General features: G+C 45.6%; 1 protein-coding gene across 8 annotated transcripts in view; it reads left to right on the top strand.

Annotated features, from left to right (window-relative positions):
* The window catches only part of RIN2 (Ras and Rab interactor 2), a 207,329-nt gene that overhangs the window by 85,679 nt on the left and 100,000 nt on the right, over nucleotides 1-21,650 (top strand). For 4 of the 8 annotated variants that reach the window (XM_079783496.1, XM_079783504.1, XM_079783495.1 and 1 more), the window contains one exon: nucleotides 20,194-20,286. The exons of 1 other annotated variant lie outside the window; for it this stretch is intronic. In XM_079783496.1, coding sequence (XP_079639622.1) covers nucleotides 20,230-20,286 — 57 coding nt within the window. In that variant the 5' untranslated portion in view covers nucleotides 20,194-20,229. Of the gene's footprint in view, nucleotides 1-17,247; nucleotides 17,724-17,915; nucleotides 18,883-20,193; nucleotides 20,287-21,650 lie in introns of those variants that run through there. 3 more of the 8 variants (XM_079783497.1, XM_079783498.1, XM_079783500.1) reach the window with 3 other exon arrangements.

The following is a 21,650-nucleotide window of genomic DNA, read 5'->3' as shown; positions in this document are numbered from 1 at the left end:
GTCTTTGTCTTTCTGGCCTACTTTGCAGCACTTGCTCCATTTTACAGTCACTGTGTTTTGAAATAAAACCTTCCCTTGGCTCTCATGTAGATCCCTCTATTTTATGACAACAGCTACCGTATCGTATTAGTCTGTTAGAGCTGCCATAACAAAAAGGCACAGACTGGGTGGCTTAAACAACATAAATTTATTTTTTCACAGTTCTGGAAGCTGGAAGTTCAAGATCAAGGTGCTGGCAGGATTGGATTCTTCTGAGGCTTCTCTCCTTAGTTTGCTGATGACCACCCTCTTCCTGTCTCTTCCTGGTGTCTCTCTCCCTGTCTGTCCTAATTTCCTCTTCTTATAAGGACACTGGTCAGATTGGATTAGGGCCACCTAACAGCCTTTTCAACTCAGTTACCCCTTTAAAGGCCCTATCTTCAACTACCATCATATTCTGAGGTACTGGGCAATAAGGTTTAAACAAATGAATTTTGGGGGACAGATTCAGTCCATAACACATGTACATGCTGACAGCTGCCACACTTGTATCTCTAGCACACCCCTCCCCCAATCAAGAGCCAGGATGTACCTGCCTCCTGAACTTTCCACATGGAGGTTCTACTGACAAACTCAACAATTCCAAAATTCACTCATTATTTTTTCTCTGAATCCTTCCCCTCTTCGTCAACTTATGGATGGATGTAAGATGATTCCAATCTCATATGAGTTTTGTCAATTTGTTGAATCAGTTCTAATAGGAAAAATCAGTAAGAGCAGCATGTATATGCCAGGAATGGGCAGTATAAATTTGTAGCATGGGATTAAGCACGTGGCCTCTGGAGTGATCAGTTATCTCTTATCATTTACTTTCTGTTGAGTTTGTACCTCATTTCCATACCCATAAAATTTGGGCTAATTAGGATACCAACCTCTCATGGATGTTTTGAGAATTATATGAGACAGTGTATGTGGCCCAGCCTTGGCCCAGCCCTGTACCCTATCATTTCAGTTCATACCAGCCTGACTTCTGGCTCCTAACATTTGCATCTCTCTGCCAAAAGAGAGCAGGAGCAGGCCTCAGCCAACAAGTGATGGGGGCTGGTATATAAATATTCCACCTCCCTCACCCTTTCGGGTAGGATCACTCTGATGTTCGTGGTTGACATTAGTTTACCAGAGTTACTTTGTGGATTAAACTCCAGTTCACATGGTCATGGGCTTGAAAACCATCCTCCCACCCTCCCTCCCTGTTTCCTCCCTCATTCCACATTCACCTCCCGGTATTTTCTGGGATCACCTCCCCTAGAAATTACTTGCGCTAGAATCCTTGTCTTGAGGTTTGCTTCTGGGGTAACCCAACTATAACAGTATGTTATGGTCTGAATGTCTTCTGTCCCCCCCCCCTCACCCCCGCCAAAATCATACATTGAAATCCTAATGCCCAAGGTGATGGCATTAGAATGTGGGGCCTTTGGGAGGTGCTTAGGTCATGAGGATAGAGACCGCATAAATGGGATTAGTTCCCTTATAAAAGAGGCCTCACAGAGTTCCCTCTCCGCCCATGTGAGGACACAGCAAGAAGTGTGCAACCAAGTACAGGGCCTCACTCGACCTTGCTGGACCCTGTTCTTGGACTTCCAGCCTCCAGAACTGTGAACAATAAGTTCCTGTTGTTTGCAATAGCTGTGGTATTTTGTTATGGCAGCTCCAGCAGACTCAGACCCAGTATGTGAAAGCTTGGCTCAGTGCCTAGCATCTAACAAGTGCTCAAAACTGTTGTTGCTTCTGTCATTATTGTTGTTCCTCGGTAAAGCAAAGCTGCCCATAGGCAGGAGCCCAGCCTTCTCATTCTGTGTTTATGTCCACGCTGCCGTGACGTCAGGAGGCTGGGAGAACCCAATTAATAATGGTCATGCATTCTCAGTGGGAGATTTGGTCGCAAGGAGCCAAAAATTGCTTTTTGGAAGGGACTGAAAATCTTTTTTTATCTGTAAATTACAGAGATGTATATGGCATATAAACAGATACACAGCATATCTGTGGTATTAAAAAGTAATGGGGAGTCAATTAGAATAAAATGTCTGAAAGGCTCCTGGAAGAGGTACAATAGCAATAATAACAAAAGCCCCGCTGGTTCATCATAAGCAAGAAACGTTATTGTTGATGTTACCCTGGCTTTGGACCATCCTGGGTGGCAGTGTTTCGTTTGCAGGGTTCGTGTCCTCTTTTCTGGAGTGGGGCGTTAACAGTTGAACAGTCATAAAGTTGTTGGGTTAAGTTTGCCCAGTGCAGCACCAGGCTTTTTGGCAAAACATCCATCCGTGTGTGGTTAAGATTTTCCTGGTTCTTATTACAACCAGACTTGGTTACATTTTGAGAACCATGGAGCTTTGGCTCTGATGAACAAGACGACCAGCTCATCCAACACAGGTCCTTTGAATCTCTCCCTTCTCACTTCTCCAAAGTTGCTTCTCCTCCTGGCTGACAACACTGAATTTGGCAAAAATAAAAAAGAACCAAATTCTTTAGTTCCAGCCCACATTTCCTTGGCAAAATATGATCGTTAAAGAGTTTTTTAAATAAGGCTCTCCTATGGGCATATAGTGGGCTTGGCTTAAAGGTCTATTTCACCCATTAAGAAGACACCAGCAGGATGGCCGAGCCACTTAAAAGTAGGATACAGGAGACTGATGCATATACCATAGTATTTAATCAGTACAAAGCAAGGCTGCTGAAATACACGCTAACTAGATGCAGAACTGGTTACCATCCTACAGGGCAATCAAACCATAATCTTTAGAGTTGTTCTCTACTGGACAAATGTAATTTGTAAATTATATCTGGATTGTTATATTTGGATACTTTGGACAGTTGTTCGTATATTATCTATCATCAAGATTCATCTTAACATTTTCTATACCAGTCTATCTGGGCTATGAAATATTAACAAGCTTTAGTTCTTCATTTTCCTTTTAAGAATCTGAAAGACTACATGAAAAACGTTAATTTTTCTCTTTTATATCAAAATCATCTAGGAGCTAAGTACATTCATTGATTTGTTGTAAATAGTTACAACACCCTCGTATGTTATGTAGCGCTCGCCTATTCCCATGGTGTCAATCCTCCAACCCTGGTGAATTTCAAACTACCCATGTGATGTCATTGAAGGCAGAGTTGGGAAGAGTTGTATACCATCACTATTGAGAACCGGTGCTTTCGGGTTCCAGCACTTCATTGTGTGTGTTCTGTGACATATATTTTATGGATGGTAGTCAGGGTATTCAAGTTATTTCCAAGGACGTAGAATCGTGGTCACTAGGTAGATATCTCGGAAGAGCCTGAAAGATCAGCCCATCTAATGGTTCTAAAGCTATAATCCCTGGGACCTTCGCAGTCCTTGAGGGTCCATCAGGAGTTACACAAACTTAATTCAGAGTTATATTGTTAAAACCTACAGTGAAAGTATGCACATACATACATATGTAACAAACCCAAAAAGAAATATATGGGACTGATGAGTACCAAGTGTAAAAATCTTGTAACTCCTGAGAGGAATCCGAGGATATGATATGACATGGGTGGGGAGTACAGAGGTGTGCAATGCTGCTTTTCAACTTTTTTTGCGTATCTTAACCTTTTGCACTCGGATGTTGAGTGTGACTCGACACGGTTAGCATTAGAATAAAGGAATCGAGAAAAAAGCAAGCGAGTGCAAAGGGTTAAATATTGCATAATAAACAAAACACACACCCACACATGCATTTTATATCAAATTTCTAAACTTTTAAAAAACTCTAACACATCAAATTGTGCTCCCAGGCCTCTTTACTTTGTACACATGAGGGAATAAAGTGTTCCCTGTCCTGTTTAATTAAGCATTTCCCAGTGTAGCATGGTGAGCCTGCTCAAAGGCGTTAAACTGTTCACTCAGAATCTTCTTTTACTTTGCATAATGAGGTGGTGAAATGTACTTTTAAGTTTTAAAGCAATTTCACACTTAATAAATGTTACAAGTATAGTACAAAGAATACTAGTATGACATTTATTTATTCAAATTAATAAATTTTAATGTATCACCACATTTGTTTTATCATTCTCTCTTATACACACACACACGCACGCACACACACACACACACACACACACTTTTCTAAATGATTTGTCAGTAAATCAATGCGTCATGTCTGTATTACTTAATACTTCAGTGTTTACTTCTTCAGAACCAGGACATTCTTATGTTACCACAATACCACAGTTGTCAAATTCAGGAAATTTAACAATGATGCAATAATTTTATCTAATTTATAGTCCTCAGGCCAGTTTCACCAATTATCCCAATATTGCTCTTTATAGCAATTGCATTTTTTGCTTTTTAGATTCACGATCCAGTCTAGGATCACGCATTGCATGTAGCTGTCATTTCTCTTTAGACTTCTTCCATCTGAAATGGATCCTCAGCCTTTCTTTGTCTTTCAAGACCTTGACGTTTTTGAAGAGTTCAGGCCGGTTGTTTTTGTAGTGACTCAGATTGCTGTGTCAGATGCTCCTCACAAGTGGATTCAGGTCATGTGCTCTTGGCGGGAATGCCACAGAGTGCTGTGTCCTCCTTTGTGCCTGATGTCAGGGGGCACATGTGCAGGTAACTGATGGCGGATGAAGGTGGTGTCCTCCAGGTTTCTCTGCAGTGGGAGTTTTTTAAAATAGTTTATTGATTTTATTTATTTATTTATGCATGTATGTATTTATGTATACTATTTTTTTATTGTTGATGTTGTTAATCCTCACCCCAGGATGTTTTTTCCATTGATTTTGAGAGAGAGTGGAAGGGAGAGGGAGGGACAGAGAGACAGAGAGAGAGAAACATCGATGTGAGAGAGACACATCCATTGGTTGCCTCTTGCACATGGGGATTGAGCCTGCAACCTGGGTACATGGGCCGGGGATTAAGCCTGCAACCTAGGTACGTGCCCTTGACCGGAACAGAACCCAGGACCCTTCAGTCTGCGGGCCAACACTCTATCCACTGAGCCAAGCCAGGTAGGGCAGTTTATTGATTTTTAGAGAGAAAGAGAGAAATATCGATCCGCTACCTCCTGTACTTCTCCTACCAGGGGTCGAGCCCGCAACCCAGGCATGTGCCCCGACCGGGGATCGAGCCAGCAACCTTTGCGTGCATGGGATGATGCCCAGCCAACTGAGGCACACCGGCCAGGGCTGCAGAGGGAGATTTTTTAAGAACCATTATTTGGTGAAAAATGAGGGGTGAACCCAAGGGGCGTTATTTAGACCTTTCGGGGGTGATGGCTCCAAAGTTGCTCTGAAAATGTCATCTCTCTGGGTGAGTCAGCCTGCTCTCTGAGCTTTGAGGCATTTTTGTGGCCCGGAAAGGGCAGCATCAGCAGCCTGGTCTGTGGTGGGGGATGCAAAAGCCATCGGTGTCCGCATGTCTGGTGTGCGGCACCCTGGTGCGTAAAGAGCCAAATTAATCCTGTGCCAGGAGCTGACACCTCCCTGCTGATTGCTGAGTGAGCTTGTCCCCGGCCTTGGTGACGTGCAGTGTGGGTATCTTGAGGTTTCCCCACTTTCCTGTACAAAATGAAGACAGTCTTTCTTCTTAGCCAGGGCTGCTAAAGTGCTGGGCCACAAGTCATGAATTGCCTGACCCAGGCCGGGACTGCAGCCTCTCGGAGAAAAACAGGAAATTAGGACATATGCACTTTCCACGTATTGGCTCAATTATGAGTTTCTCAGTGGTTCCATGTGGCTGGAATAACAGGGTAATTTTCCTTTAGAGAGTAAAATACCCAAACTAATGAAGATGTATTTTATTGAAGAGCACTTTATTTCAGTGAATTATTTAGTGCCCGGCACTATTTTAAGTACTGTCACAGATTTACTCATGAATTCATTCCACAAATTTTTACTGGGCGGGGAAGCATGAGGCGCCGGCAGGGCAGATGTTATGCGTTTGTCCACATTTTATAGAGACGCTGGTAACACTCGGAACGTCAGACAATACCCTGGGCCCTGCCCTGCAGAAATGCACGGCCGATGGGCGATAAATAGAAACATGGAAATAAACGTTTGAGTCAGATTGCAGAAGATGGTGCATTATACACTACAAAATGAATTGTTTTCAGGTTCAGTAAAAATGTGGTGAATTAAAAAAAAAAAGTTTGGACTTCATGTTCCGAGTGGCAGGGGTGTGTTGATTCGAATGTGTGTTTTAGAGTAGGGTTGCTCAAATTTGAGGGGAGGGTTTCTGGCAAGGAAGACCCCCACTCACCCTTCTGAGGGAACTGGCTTGGATGGAGATGTGTAGGTTTGGGTGTGAAGCCTGGAGCCGCCACAGGCATTTCACCGCTGGTCACACTGACACGGGCCGCCCTGCTCCCGGGAAGGCAAAACCAGGGACAGAAACAGCCACAGAAGAAGGGACTCGTTGACATCATGGAGTCCCTGGTGAGGACTCCGCCACACTCCTCATCACTTGACTCCTTAGTGATTAAGTTTCTATCTTGAAATAATTTCATTTCCAGAAAAGTTGCAAGAAAAGTTCAGAGAACTCCCATTCACCATTTATGCAGATTCACCGAGAGTAGCTTTTTGCCCCATTTGCTGAATCTTTCTCTGACCAGTTGAGAGCAGGTTGCAGACATCAGAGCCCTTTACTTCTTCCATATGCAATTCTTGGGAACAGGGATGTCGCCCTGGCCAGTGCGGTTCAGTTGGTTAGAGTGTCATCCCGTGCACCAGAAGGTCATGGGTTCAATTCCTGATCAGGGCCGGGCACATGCCTGGGTTGTGAGTTTGGTGCCGGTTGGGGTGCAGGCAGGGGGTGGCCGATTGGTCGGTCTCTCTCTCTCTCTCTCTCTCTCTCTCTCTCTCTCTCTCTCATACACACACACACACACACACACACACACACACACATACACATTGATGTTTCTCCCTTCCTCCCTCTCTAAAAAATAATAATAAAAATAAAATAAAAAATAGGGATGTCTTCTTACATTCCCACCGTCCTATCATCCAAGAATGGAGCTTAAACATTGATAATGGTTGTTTTTTTTTTTAATCTAAATCACAGATACCAGTTTTTAACAGTTTTCCTGATAGTCCTCTCTAGTATGTTTCTTTCTTCAGAATCATGTCCTTTGCAGTGGGGTTCGGTTCCCTTTAATCTCTTTGAACCTGGAATGTTTACTCAGCATCTCTTTGTGTTTCATTACATTGCTTTTTTTTTTCCCCAAAAATCTAGGCCAGCTCTTTTATAGAACCTTCCTCAGTTGGGGTGTACACCTCTTGCCAGAGTATTCTGTGATTGATGTGTTCTCGGGACATGGATTCTAAAGAAACACAGCATCTGTCTGCCCTCACTGGGGATATTAATTTTGATCACCTGGTCGAGATGTTGTCTGGTTTCTGCAGTGTGTGGTTACTGTCATTCCTCTTGCAGTTAATAAGCAATCTGTATGGAGACATTGCTGTTTATTTTTAAGCCAGTTTGAATTGGCTCTTCTGTTACTTGAAACATAAAAGCTCCTCACTGATTCAAGGGCTCATTGATATTGTGGGATTAATTGCTGATTACCATAGAGAAACAAGCAAGGGATTATAATGAGAAAAATAAGAGGGTTTCTTAAAAGCTTTCTTTGTGGTCAGATGGGAGCAGAGCTGAACCAAAGGGCATGCGTATCCTAAGAAGACTAATCAGTTGGTGACACTTCTTGGTCTTTAAATGTATCTTGTTAGGGCTAGAACCCAAGAAAAGATTCTTTATTAATAAAAATTGCATCCTCTATTCAAAATAGTGTCATTACTTGCACTGAAGGTAACATAACATTTTAACTTCTTTGCAAATTTGCAACAATTTGCAAAAAAAGTCTTTCCTTTCAATTCTTTTTTTATCACTCTTTACTGGATACTGTTAGTTACACTCACAAAGGATGGTGGTTGTTTACAAGGACACAGAAATATTCATTCAAAATATGTTTGTTTGCTTTTTTTTCTGGCAAAAAGCACACACACATGTTTGCATTCACTGTAAATTCAGTAGCAGTTGACCAGGATTCCTAAGAGAAGTAGTGAGCCAGACTCTGAGGCACAGATTCAAGTCCAAGTATTTATTTACTGGGAGGTGATCTCAGGGGAAGCCAGGAGGAAAGCGGACGGGAGACAGGCATGGCGAAGCAGCTATTGAAGTTCATTATCAAGCGTGTGTGTGTGTGTGTGTGTGTGTGTGTGTGTGTGTGTGTGTGTGTGATTGCCTGGGTTTGTGGGCTCCAGAAGCAGACCTTGAGGTAAGAAGTCAAGTGCAGATAGTTTTGGGGGGAGATTGGTAGGAGAGTGGGGAAGTGGGGAAGGAAAGGCAGCCCTCACTAGGGTGTCTGGAGCCTAATCTCCCTGGGGACGCCTAGGAGAACAAGCACCTCAGAGCTCCCCACCTGAGAGCTGGGGGAGCTGGGTCAAGGTGAGACAAGCCACGTTTGCTCCTAAGTAGCAGTTGCACAGTGCATGATGCCTTCAGATCTCACCTGCCCGGCACTGCCAACTCCGGCCACCTTCCACTCTGGTCTGCATTTTGGCAGTGTGGCCGGGAGGAGCGACAGCATGCGCATGTCACGTGTGAAAATACTCAGCGAGGACGGGGGGTGCCAGTGGGGATGCTCTCTGCCTCCACGTTTGTGGGATCTCTATTCCGGAGGAGGCAGAGCCAGTCTACACGCACATCACCGCTGAGATTGCAGTATTGGGTTGGAAACAGATCATAAAGGGGCCCTGGATACCCCACCAGAGCAAATAAGTATTAAATCCTAAGAAATGGGGTGTGAGCCGGGCAGCAGGATGCTGGGGAAGGACCGTTGGTGTGGCCTGCAGGACGGAATGGAGCCGAAACTGGGTGGGGATGCTCGGACGTTGGGAGCTGCTGAAACCATTAGGGCTGCGGCCTTCCGAGGCCTGGGTGGACGTGGAGAATGGAAGGAAGATGAGAGACATTTGAACAGGAAGACTCTGGAGTTGTCATTAACGGGAGAGCAAGGACTTCAGGGGAACGGAATGTTAAGTGGAAAGTCAGCATTCGAAGCTACCTTTGAGAGGAAGAAACCAAAAATGAGGGCTTCTTTTTGTACTTTTTTTTTATAGACATATATTTCTGAGTTTAGAAAAGGAGGTAGGAAAGGAGGAAGAGGATGCCACAAACACTGGGTTTTGTTTTGCTTGTTGTTGGTGTGTCTTTACATTGGAATCAGACAAAATAAATAGTTGCAATCCAGACATAATGCACAGCCTGCCAACGGAATGATTTGACTTCTGTCTACTCTCTTTGTACACTTCGATGAAATAATAAAGGGATAGAAAATAATCTGAAATGGGGCAGGAAGGAAAAGGCCTAATTGAGAACAGGGTCTGTGGAGAAAACCTGGGTTAAAATAGAAGCTTCCAGCTGTAGGGGAGCCTCGTGTGTGTAGACAGGGGTGCCAGGTAGCCTGTGATGCCACAGCAGGCAGGTGAAATGGGGCTATATGGAGAAAAGCCCTTTGTAAATCAAAGCACCATAGGCCAACTGGGTCGCTGTCCCCAGGAGTGCGGGTCCAGAGGAGTGAGGCGTTAGCTCTCTTATATCCAGACACCTTCCCACCCCCATTTGGGTTACGCCACTGGGGACTGTGAGAAGGTTGGTTTGGCCCAGTATTGAAACAGACAACTCTCTTTCCTGGATTACCAAAAACACTCACCCTTCTGGAGGAGAACAAGAGGGTAAGGTCTTCGGGAAGATGAAAGCGTTAACCTCTAATCTTCCCTAACCTCTAATCTTCCTCTTTGATGGAAACGTATTACAGCCACCCAAAGAGAGGGGGTGTTGTTTTTGCAAGATAATCATTTGAGGGTGATGCTCAGGCATGCGGTCTGCTTTTGTATTGTCTGCAGTACCTCTAGGTCAGTGGCCGCCAAACCGCGGCTCACGAGCCACATACGACTCGCGAGCCGCGGTTTGCCGCTCTGTTGACTAATGAGTTTGCCGACCACTGCTCTAGGTCAATAGAAGCTAATGTTAGAGGGTCACCCAAAGCAAGTGTGCATAGGAGGGGCTTGATCTCAGACATGGGGCTAGGGTATTTTTCAATGTTTCCTGGGTGTGTTTTGCTCTCCAAGATGAGGAAGATGCTGGGAGGGAAAAGCAGCTGGTTTAGGCTTAAGAGAGGGTTGGAGGAGGAGGTCTAAGAGGGTGGGTCCATACTGAAGGGGGCTGTGGTGTTTTAGAATAGCCAAAGCAGGAGAGGAGGTGGAGGGAGGGGCACAGTAGCTAGGGTGCTTTAAAGGAGAGAGCACGACCTCTTAAACTGGAGTGAAGAGCAATAACAAAATTAGGATGCCTTAGGGCTGTTGACTACAAGCCCATCTGTTTTCTCCAAGTGCCAAAGGAATCAGGGCCTCTAGAGACTAAACCTTACACTCATGCAAAACAAGATTGATGAGGCTGGGAGAAGAACAAAAGCGGTGGTGGAAGCTCTGTCCATTCTCTCGTGAGCCCTAAGATAATCCAGCCTGCTCACCCAGTAGCACCCTAAGATCTGGGTAAGAGGGACCTTTGCCTAGGCCCTTGGTCGGCAAACTGCAGCTCGCGAGCCACATGCGGCTCTTTGGCCCCTTGAGTGTGGCTCTTACACAAAATACCACGGCCTGGGCAAGTCTATTTTGAAGTGGCGTTAGAAGAAGTTTAAGTTTAAAAAATTTGGCTCTCAAAAGAAATTTCAATTGTTGTACTATTGATATTTGGCTCTGTTGACTAATGAGTTTGCTGACCACTGGCCTAGGCTATGGACTTTGTCCCACCTCAGCGTCAGCTCTCCCATGGAAAGAGAAGTCAGTGCCAACCTGAACCCCATGTTCTCCTTCCCGTCTCGCTCCAGAGTCACACACTCTGGAATCTGCCCACATGTCCAAACCTGCTTGCCCTGCCTACACAGGCTGGAAGGTTTGGGAGGGAGGGCTTGGACAGGAAGGCTGGGGCGGCCACAGAGCTGCTGGAGGGAAGAGAAGGGTGAAGCCGTGGGGCAGGTTCAGAATCAGAACACTGACGAGTATGGCATAGAACACTGAAGAGTCTGAATATTTTAAATTGAAATTGGGTCTCCCAGTCCCTTATGAAGGTACATTTGTCATGGTAGGAGACTAGAATATATTTAGTTAACTAGCTCTGTTAATGTAAAAAGCCATTGAAACCTGTAAAGAATTCTGTGAGTTTATTTGAGCCAAACTGTCGACATACGCTGGGAAGCAGAACCTCAATGAATGGAGATAATGCTCCGGAGAATGGAGGGTTACATCTGTATTTATACATTGTAATCAAAGTAAAGGGATGTAGGTGGGTTACATGAAATCCATTGGTGACAGACTAGAGAGGCGGGAGAAAGCAAAGTGGGGAAACCCCTGGGATTGGATAAAAAGTAAAATGATAGACACAAACTTAGGTGGGTGCAGGAACAATTAACACGATAATGAAGGAATTTATGATATCTGTCCTGGCACCCAGCACATTAGGTTGTGTCCCAAGGGGTCCGGAAAAAGGGAAGTTACAAGTTACCCAGACATTTCAAAGGGTATGTTATTATAGATGCAAAAAGACAGATAGGCTCAGTTAAGGTAAAGGTTGACCTTGTCAGTGAAGATACCAGCTTAGGATATAATTACCCACCATAACTGCATTTAGTTAAAGTTTAATTTCAGACCATCCTTTCTGGTTACTTTAGGTCTCTGAGTTTGCAAGACCGCCATGCAGGCCTCCCCTGAGCTTGTCAGGTTAGCATGTGGCCCCTTTCGCCCACAGCTCATAGCCAGAGCCTCCCTTTGTCTTCTTGCTCCAGGCCCTGAAAATATCAGTGTCCATCCAGCATCCCCTTGGGAGGCAGGAGAGCCCAGAGAAGTCAAGTCCCCCTGTCCACTCAGAGCATCCATCTATGGACCCACTGACCATATGTCTTTGCCCTTCTTTTTTCAGAAGTCTCACCCCACGGCTGTCTTTATGACCTGAGCAGTCTCCCTCAGATGTGAGTTTATACTCACCCTTAGATACCCCTGGTGGAAAAGGGCTGACCCTGCTGTCTCCCCCACTCCTTGGCCTCGACCCTAACGGTGCCTTCCCTGTCTGGCCTCCCTGCCATAACTGTGCGTCAGACACCTGCCCCAGAGGATAGGAGGGGGCGGGCAGACAGAGAGGAAAACACCGAGTCAAAGAGAATCTGCAGAGCCTTGCAGAAACTATTTGGTTAGTTGTAGCTTGCACAAAATTGAGTATGAAACTGGATTTGTGAAATACCCCAATCATACGTACTTGACTCTCGCAGAAAAAGATACGAATGCCATTGGTCAACAAAGAGCAACTTTTAAACATGCCTGAACTCCCGAGTCACAACTTTTGGGCACAAAACCCACCTTTTTGGTGATGGCTGCAGATATCCCTGAAAGCCTCAGTGAGCTGTGTGGGTCTCTCTGACTCTTTTGTGGACATATAAAGTATTCAAGTTTCTTGGAGATCAGCTGTTTCTTTCTTAATGCATCTCCCTTGATAATTTCTGGGTTCTGGCTGCAAGATAGTAATGCATGTTAATAGGGCATTTACTACTTATAGAAGGTACTGCATTTTGCTATTTTGATATTGGATCATGTGGTTTTACTGACTGTCCCACATGGACTCTGTAGCTTAGAAGGTGTTCTTCAGAGGAGGCCCAACTGTTTCATTGTTCTCCAGCCCACTTCTTACGAGCAGGAATGGGAATTTTAAGGCTCTGCCTATCCCCATAACACACAAATGCAAGCACATGCACAAACACACAAAGTCCACTTGCTCGGCCAGCTATATTTCATTGGGAGTTTTGCCTCTGTCTGATGGAATTTTTGTTTTGTGGTCTCTAATGAAAATGTGATGGCTTGGAAACAGACCTGGAAACCTTTCTAGAATTCTGATTTGTGCATAAATGAAAGAGCTGAGAAACATGACAGCTACGGACTTGTAGAGAGCAAAGTGGGTCTGTGTGCTATAGAGAAAGGAAAGGCCTCCAGATCACAGACTCCGTAGGGAAAATCCAGCCACCGAGAGAACGTGTATTTCAAAGTAGTTTAAGAAATGGTTTTCCAGCATGGTATTTGATCTTATTTTGTCATTCTTGAAGCTCTGGTTCTTTCTGTCATCTGATGCTTTGAGGAAAGAAGGAACTCTTACCATTTGCAACAGCATGTATGGATCTGGAGAGCATTATGCTAAGCAAAATAAGCCAGTCAGAGAAAGATAAATATCACTTGATCTCACTCATTTGTGGAATATAATGAACGACATAAACTGATGAACAAAAATAGAGCCAGAGACATAGAAGCATCGAACAGCCGTCCAACCTCAGAGGGAAGGTAGGGGAGGGGAGGTGGTAAGAGATCAACCAAAGGACTTATATGCATGCATATGAGCAAAACCAATGGACACAGGCACGTGCTGGGGGATTGGAGTGGCCAGGGAGAGTTCAATGGCGGGGCGGGGGAGAGGAGACTTATGTAATACTTTAAACAATAAAGAATTAAAAAACAAACAAAAAAACTCCTTTCAACCTAGATGACTCTCTGTACAATCTCATGCACTTACTTATCCAGTCAACTTTCATTGAGCACATATGCACAGGTACTGTGTAAGGCATTGCAGATACTACTCTGATAAGGCATATAGGATCCCCAATGTCTGGTTGGCTAAAGGAGGATCTTTTATTCTCTTCAGCTTCTAATGAAAGGGAGCCTACTAAGTCTGAAGTAACAGACTGAACATACATCTTCCTTGCAGTTGCCCTGATGGCGTCATCTAACTTGGTTAAGATGCTAGCCAGAAATATTTCACATCTTACTGGGGACAAACAATGTGGTTTCATGGATAAAGTACTGGTTTCGGTCTTGAGATCTAGTTTCTTGCTTTTATTATCTTTTTATTACTTCAGTGTATGAAGAATCAAATAAAAGCAACCTCTTCAGAGACCTTGTGGTTTAGAATGGGTGAATGAAATGCAGTGGTGAGCTGGAGTCCGTTCTCCCTGCTCACTACAGCTGATTGATACATTTTCATGAACTTTGCAAGCCTGTTGATGTCACCTCGGTAATTTGAAATTGCCCATGATGGGAGTGTTTACACCACAAAATAGGCAGATGCTAAAACTTTGGGCTTTTACTCTCCAGAAAGCCAGTTGTTAAACATTTTTTGGCATATTCCTGATTGAAGGGGTGGGTAAATATCCTAATGGTGAAGTGGAAAGTTTGGAAAGATAGGAACATATTAAAAGGCAGGACTAAAAGGGAAGGAAAAAATAGCAAATTAGTGCATGAAATTCCAGGCAACATATGCCCTAGGAGGCTAGTTTATTATATAGGAATGATGCTCCTTTTTTTCCTCATAGAGGTGGTTGTCATGACATTTTGGCCTAGGACTTTTATTTTATTTTATTTTATTTTATTTTATTTTATTTATTGTGGTAAGAACACTTAGCATGAGATCTACCCTCTTAAACAGAACATATTTATGTAGCCATTTGGACTTTGTGTATGTTCTTATTCTTTGCGCCATTAATGACATAGACCAGTGGTCAGCAAACTCATTAGTCAACAGAGCCAATTATCAATAGTACAACGATTGAAATTTCTTTTGAGAGCCAAATTCTTAAACTTAAACTTCTTCTAACGCCACTTCTTCAAAATAGACTCACCCAGGCCGTGATATTTTGTGGAAGAGCCACACTCAAGGGGCCAAAGAGCCGCATGTGGCTCGCAAGCCGCAGTTTGCCGACCACTGACATAGGCTGTTGGTTAACCAAACAAAAAATATTAATGAAGAGGCCGTGTGGACAGTGACTCTCTGGAGGAGTGGGTGGCCTTTTTTGGATACACAGGCATGTCTTTCACCATCTGCGACAAACACCTCCGGGACGCAGATCAGCAGGGGTTTCCTGGGAGCTCTCCCTGGAAAAGGAGGAAAGGGTCAGAGCGGAACCCTCAGGAGGCCACGAGGGTGGGGGTTCCACAGGAGAGAGTCAGGCCAGGTCTGATTCTCATCCCTGCTATAAACTACCCACCCTTGTCACGTCAGCCTCCTGGGCCTCAGTTTCTCCATCTGTAAATGGAGAAGGTTTAGACTCAATATAAGCCTTTCTGTCCAAAACAGCAGCCACCAGCCACATGTGGCTACTGAGCATTTGAAATGTGGCTAGTCCGAACTGAGATGTGCTCAGTGTAAAATACACCCTGGATAATAAACTATTCCCAGAGTCTCTCTTTAAATTAACCACCAATATAGCCAGGGAGCCTTGGAAAAGAAAGCTCTAAACTCAAGTGCTCACGGGTCGACAAGCAGACCCTGAGGAAGAAGTGTGTAGCTTCCTGTCCAGGTTGTCCTTTGGGTCAAAAGAGCCAATATGGCTTAGGAAGCGTCTTCATTGTATTCCTCAAGTCACATGTGCAGGGTGTGTGACCACTTACCACCTGGAGCTTTCAAGTGAGAGAGTTTGAAATGACACACACTTTTGAAATGCCAAACGAGGATGCTTTGAAGGTAACAGCCCCCCCCCCACCTCCCTGCTCTTCCTTGTTAACCCCGTTCCTGATGGGCCGAGGGCACCACCCTGAGGCTGGCACCACCCTGAGGCCAGCACCACGCTCACGAGAAGCTGCCACTCAAGGGAGGAATAGGAACGTCTTCTGGGATGTGGAAGAGGAACCACCTCTGTACCAAGGGGTAGAATGAGGGCATTGGGAGGTAAGAGAAGAGAGGTAGTTTCCCATCCAAGAAAAGAAGGAATTTCTAGCCAGCAGAACTGCCCACCTGTTGTCCAGGGCTGTGCTCACTGCCCTCGGTGGCAGTGTCCACCCCTCGGTACCTGGGCACCGCTGAGCTGCTGCCACATGGATGGGGTGAGCGTCTCTGAGACATGAGTTTTCCAAGGAAGGAAGGGATGAACCTCCACCAGAATTAGCCCCATTTACAGGCCAATCCTGTCAACAGCAGATAAGCACAGTTTCACCTCTGAGCACTTTCTTAAAAAAGGAAACAAGAATACTGGGGATGGGATGAGGTGGGGTGGAGCGGGTAAATGGGGGGAAAAGGGAGACATCTGTAATACTTTCAACTCTAAAGATATATTTTTAAAAAAGAGAGTGGAGAAGCAGATTCCACCTCGAAGAAGTGTACATTCCAACTGAAATTACTGTTCTTGGTTATTCTTGGAGAAATCAAGGTGCTGAGCATTGTTCCTAATTCTTTTTAAAAACACAGCTAGTGAGTGAGGGGACTGGGAATACAGTTCTTTGCTTCTGATTTCTTACTTCCCACAAATTAGTTTCTCTTTTTGATTGAAGAGTTTTCATGATCTGTTTTTGTTTTTCTTTTAATTAAAAAAAGTTTGAAAATCAGTGCTGGGTAGCGATGCAAAGATACTTAAGAAAAGAAAAATGTAAAAATTCACATAACATGAATTGTCAAACCAGATCCTGGAATAGAGTTTTTCTGTCCAACTTCTGAAAGCTGTGGTAATACATAGAACATTATGAAAATATTCAGAGACATGCCCTGGATCCAGACACAGAGACGCCCCACTTGCTTCTGCCTCTTAGTAAAGACAAAAAACATTTAAGAAGGAAGACCTGCCGTCATCTGGGGAGAAGGTGAAGTGTATTGGCCTTGACCTGACAGGTCCCCAGGGGTGAGTCACTTTCTCCTACTTCAGTAATTTGGCTGTAATGTAATTATAATAACGAGACCTTGTTTACTTAGAACCGAAGTTCACTTTGTCTCGCTAGAAAGAAGGAAAAAGGTAGTGATGAGAAAGCTTTTGTGGCAACTCGGTTGGAGATGACTTGACTGAGCGGCATTTCTTTTAAGTTGAACTTGGGAGTGGTGAATGCCAGGGTAAGTTAGGGCTGCTTCTCCCGTGGGTTTGCACTTGTGATCTGGGGCAAATAAAATAGGAAGGGTATAGTCGGACTAAATAAATCCGGGGTGGAGGGGAGGGAAGGGGAGAGGAAGGAAGGATGAGGACACAACTCAGACCCTCTATCTCTCCAAGATCTGGCCAGTGGCCAGGAAGAGCAAAAGCTGGAGGAGTGCCCGCAACTCAACTCAGCTGCATTGATCAGCAAACTGGAAAGTGGGCACTCGGTGTTCCTAGCCCCGCTCGCCAGCCCGCAGCCGAGGTCCAGGCAGCGGAGCCTCGGCGCCTATCCTCGGGGGCTCTCTGTAGAATGGGCTGGAGCGTCAGCCTTGGACGGCCTTGCTCAGAGGCAGTCAGGGCCGCCTGGAGCCTGGCCAGGTGACTCAGCGAGTCCTTTATGCTGAGATTTCAGGACAGACCTTCACCTCAGCAGTAGCTCTTGGGGACACCTGCAAAGCCACAGCGAGGTCTCAGACGGCAGAGCCTGGTGTTTCTGGAGAGGGAGGTAGAATCACTTCCTGCCTTTGTCCTTTAGCCACTGAAGCAACCAGCTCGTTTACATTCCTTCAGTGGTGTTATTGAAGAGGCTTGGCAGCTTCAAAATGTTTGCAGTGTCCTGTAGTCCCATTAGGACTTTTTTTGCTAGCTTTTAGCTAGCATCTGGAATGATCCATTGGATGTACTGGGCTGATGTGTCAAGAATCCGCTTTACCACTTCAGGGAAACCGGTAAAGCAGCCGCTCCCACCGCTAACTTGGGAGGAATTTTGCAGCCTCTCGAACTACGGTACTTTTTTCTGTTTCTTAGTCTGGCCTGATACTGGGGTGGTTTTAGGATGAAACTACTGGTGTAAACCCCGGGGGAACCAGCTGGGGGTGGGGGGGCGGGGTTAACCACGAATGAGAAGAAGTAATGGGAAGAAGTAATCGTTTTAAATTCTATTAAATTTCTGCCCATATTGAGCCAAGGTGTCAGAGGTTATGGTTTGGGAAGGAAACTATTGCTACAACAGGAAAGACGGTAATCCAAAACTTCTTCGGGGCCTTTAAGAACTTATTTTGAACAATTAGAATAATCTGTGATGTGTAGCCCACTTGAATTTCCTTCTGTGGGAAGGACCTACTGTGGCACTAGGCAGCCTGTTCTTATCACCTGCTGGCATCTTCGTGCGGGCATAGCCTTGGGAGGAAGGGGTGGGTGGGACTTTCATCTTCTTAAAGAAACGTGATGGATCTGCCTGCCGCGTGCGGAGGCCAGAGTGGAGGTTTCATTGAGGACCGCTGAAGCTGAAGTGCAGGCACGCATTCTTCGGGCAGCTTCCTGAACTATAAACTTCTGGAATCCAAACTGCTCCGTCGCTATAGGCAAAATCCCCTGCTTGGCTGGCGCGTCAGAAAGGGCTTGCATACAGGAAATTTCTGAACGGGACAGAGAGACGCAGGTCTGGCTGAGGAATGAAGTCTTGGCTCTCGCGGAGCCGTTGCTTAACTGCTGTGCCATGTCAGGTCTCTTGCTGAGAAAACGTCTGAAAGGAAAGGAATTAACAGCCATTCGGCTTGGTTTCGAGAAGTCTACTTTCGTATTTGTGTGCTTCTGGGTCGAAGCGGTTGCAGCGCGGTCCGCATTCCGCTCTTAGTTCTGAACACGGCACTGTTTTCTTTCTGGAGTCGCTCCAGTCTGTGGACTTGGTTAATCGGTGATAGACTTCAAAGGCCGTGGGGCGGGGGCTCCAGTAAATGGCTGAGCCTGAGGACCTGAACCTCTGGAGTCAGCAGAATGGCAGGGGGGAGCTCGCCACCCTTCTAAGGAGGTGTTTGGAAACTGGCCTGCATCCAGCGGGATTGCAAGTGGAAAGAAACACGGGAAAGACACCTCCGAACCTTTAAAGAATTCTCCATTCTCCGAGCGATGGAGAATTGACTGAAATAGGTGAACGTTCTGGAAGGTAGGGTGGGTGTGCACTACATTCTTAGTGTTTCCTGGACGGAGTCCCGCAGGTTGCAGCGCACTCTGGATGTGGACGGAGAGGCCAGGCGCGGGGCTGAAATGAGCCTCTCTCCGAAGAGCGTCGCTCACTCGCAGGGACGCAGTTCTCTGCAAAGGAATTCTGCTCTTCTGCTTGTTGAAATGTCCCCTTGGTGCTGCTGGCTCTCCGTTCCCCAGCTAATAATGAAATAGCCTCAGCAAACGGGCAGCACGACCATGGCTTCGGTGTCTCCCACTCCATCCCGATGGCTGAACCCCTTTTTATAGCTTAATGTCACAAGAGATGTTTTTACTGAATGCACACTTCCTTTATGGCCCTCCGCCTGTGGCTCGTGGTTATAGGACCAGCTACACCTTGTGAGCAGGCAGGATCTTGAGCGGGAGGGCGGTTTTATAATTGCTGCAGGTCCAGCCTCGCCGGGCAAGGAAGATTTGGGGACGCTCCCCGGGTCTCAATGCACACTGGCAGGCAGGGGGCCAGCTGCCTGGGTGTGTGTGTGTCTTATACTTACAAGTGGACATTGAAGGCTTTGTGACCGAGAGGAAAGCGTATTGGGTTTTAATGCTCAGATAAGGGAAATTCCAAGCTCACATAGCCAGGGTTATGATTCAGAATCATATCACGCCTTTAAATTTCCTTCCACGGACCAAAGGGCACCCCCACCTTAGGTTAGCATGATGCTGTTTACATCTGTTGCTTACACAAGTTAACCTCGGTAAACGGGGACATGGAATTTCATCCCAGTCTTTGATGTCTAAGGAGAAAATAGAAGGACTTATTCCCAGTGCCCTCGTGTTGACCTTGCCTTGGGGAGAGGGTTAGTAGAACTAAGGATGACTTTATCCCATCCCAGCAGGGTTTCTTGGGACGTGCACAGCCTCGTTCTTCCGCTGTCCCTCTCATCAGCCACATTAAGTCCATAAGCTTTGGGGCAGAGTACAGTGACATCTAATATTGCTGCCTTTAGGACTTGTGCGTGAGGTCGAGCAAACACAAAGCCATCATTATGCGTTCTGTAGCCCCAGAGACCTCCTGCGTCAGCTGGAAAAGGGGGAGGTGGGGCAGTGAGGTGGGGCCGAGTCTAGGAACTGTGCTGTCGGAGGCAGGAAACCAGCCTGAAAGGGGATGGAAGGGCTTTGGTGGGAAATAAATGGCACTATGTTGTTGATGGAAAAAGATCTTGGCAGGACTGTTGTTGTGAGTGTTCTGTGGCTTAGAAAGGAATTTCCTACAGGCTGGACTAACCATTAAAAATGTCTCTACCTTCAGGAGTCCCCGGCGTGCAGTAGAGCCTCGCCGGAGGAAATGTCATCCTGGACCATGGGTACCCGCAGCCCGGACAAGCGAGGAAGTTTCTTTAAGGTAAAGGAATTGATTGAGATCGCTAAGCTGCAGCTTGCTCCCTTTGCCGGGCTGCGTGGGGAGCTGCAGGGGAAGCCTGCCTTCTGAGCCAGCTCTGGCTGGGGGAGCGTGCCTGAGCCCAGCTGCAAGCTGTTACCAGGTTTGGCAGCAGTTGGGACTTTTGTGAGCTCCGGGACAGGCCCAGGACCCAGGCACCCAGAGATGCCACCCTGTGGAAGACAGTTGAGGTGATCTTTGGTTGCCAGCCGCCCGGTTTTTAGCGGGATGGTTTTACAGTGGAAGCTGGACTTCGCATTCCAGTGAATCAGTGCCGTTGGTCCTGGGTTTTACACTTTGCTTGATTGTATGAATCACTTAGTGCTCATAAAAAAAAAAAAAAAAAAAAAAAAAAAGAACAACAACAACAAGCAGAGACGGAATGTTATTTACTGGTGTATTTTATCAAACTCCCCAGAGGTCTCTTATGGTCAGACAAGGGCGAACCAAGGCAGCATGATTAAATCTGTACAGCTTCTCTAGATGCATACTGATGTCGGTGCCATACAATTACCTTGCTAGCTTACAGAGATGAGACTCTAAATGGATTTTTTCTATTCTCTCTGTGTGCATGTGTTTTAAATTAAGACTTGGTGGTCATTCCTAATTTACACTTGAAAGTTAATTCCCTTCTTATGCCTTTTGCTCTGTGTCCTTCTGCCCACCTTCAAAATAAAGCATCATAATTGTAGAACATTTGGAAAATACAGAATCATGTAAAAGAGTAGAAAAATGAAGGTAAAGTTTGCATTTGAAATCTGTCATAGGCAGGTGTTCAAACACCAGATCTTTCCTCAATAGGAGAAATGGTATAGAGGCCTCTTAACTTTATTACAGAGGAAAACTGACAATTTTACTAGATTTCCCACCCTAATGGGTTGTACGTATGTATTAACTCCCATTTAAATGTGTCCTGCTTCCAAGAGACCAAACCTGATTTATTGTGTCAATTAGAGACTCCATACAATCCATGGGAAGAGCCTGTTGATAAAAGAAAGCTAAGGTCAGGAAGCTGACCGAGATAAGGGAGGACAGGGTCAGGACATAGTCCTGTTGGGTCTAAGCCAGGGGCGGTCAGGAGGTGTGTGGATAGGGTGTAGAGGTCTAGATCCACATCCTTTTAGCTATATTTTTCAAGGGAGAGAAGTGATTGGGTTTCAGCAAAGTTTATGATATCATCGTTCAGGATTGGTGGGTATAAAAAGACAAGGGTCTTTTTTTTCCCCTTTATTGATTAAGGTATTACATATGTATCCTTATCCCTCCATTGCCCCACACACACCCCTGCTCGTGCCCTCACCCTCCTGGTGTCTGTGTCCATTGGTTAG

The sequence above is a fragment of the Cnephaeus nilssonii genome (assembly GCF_951640355.1).
Source record: "Cnephaeus nilssonii genome assembly, chromosome: 11".
Taxonomy (NCBI): Eukaryota; Metazoa; Chordata; class Mammalia; order Chiroptera; family Vespertilionidae; genus Cnephaeus; species Cnephaeus nilssonii.
The sequence above is the reverse complement of the archived record's forward strand: the minus strand, read 5'-3'. Positions and strand labels throughout refer to the sequence as shown.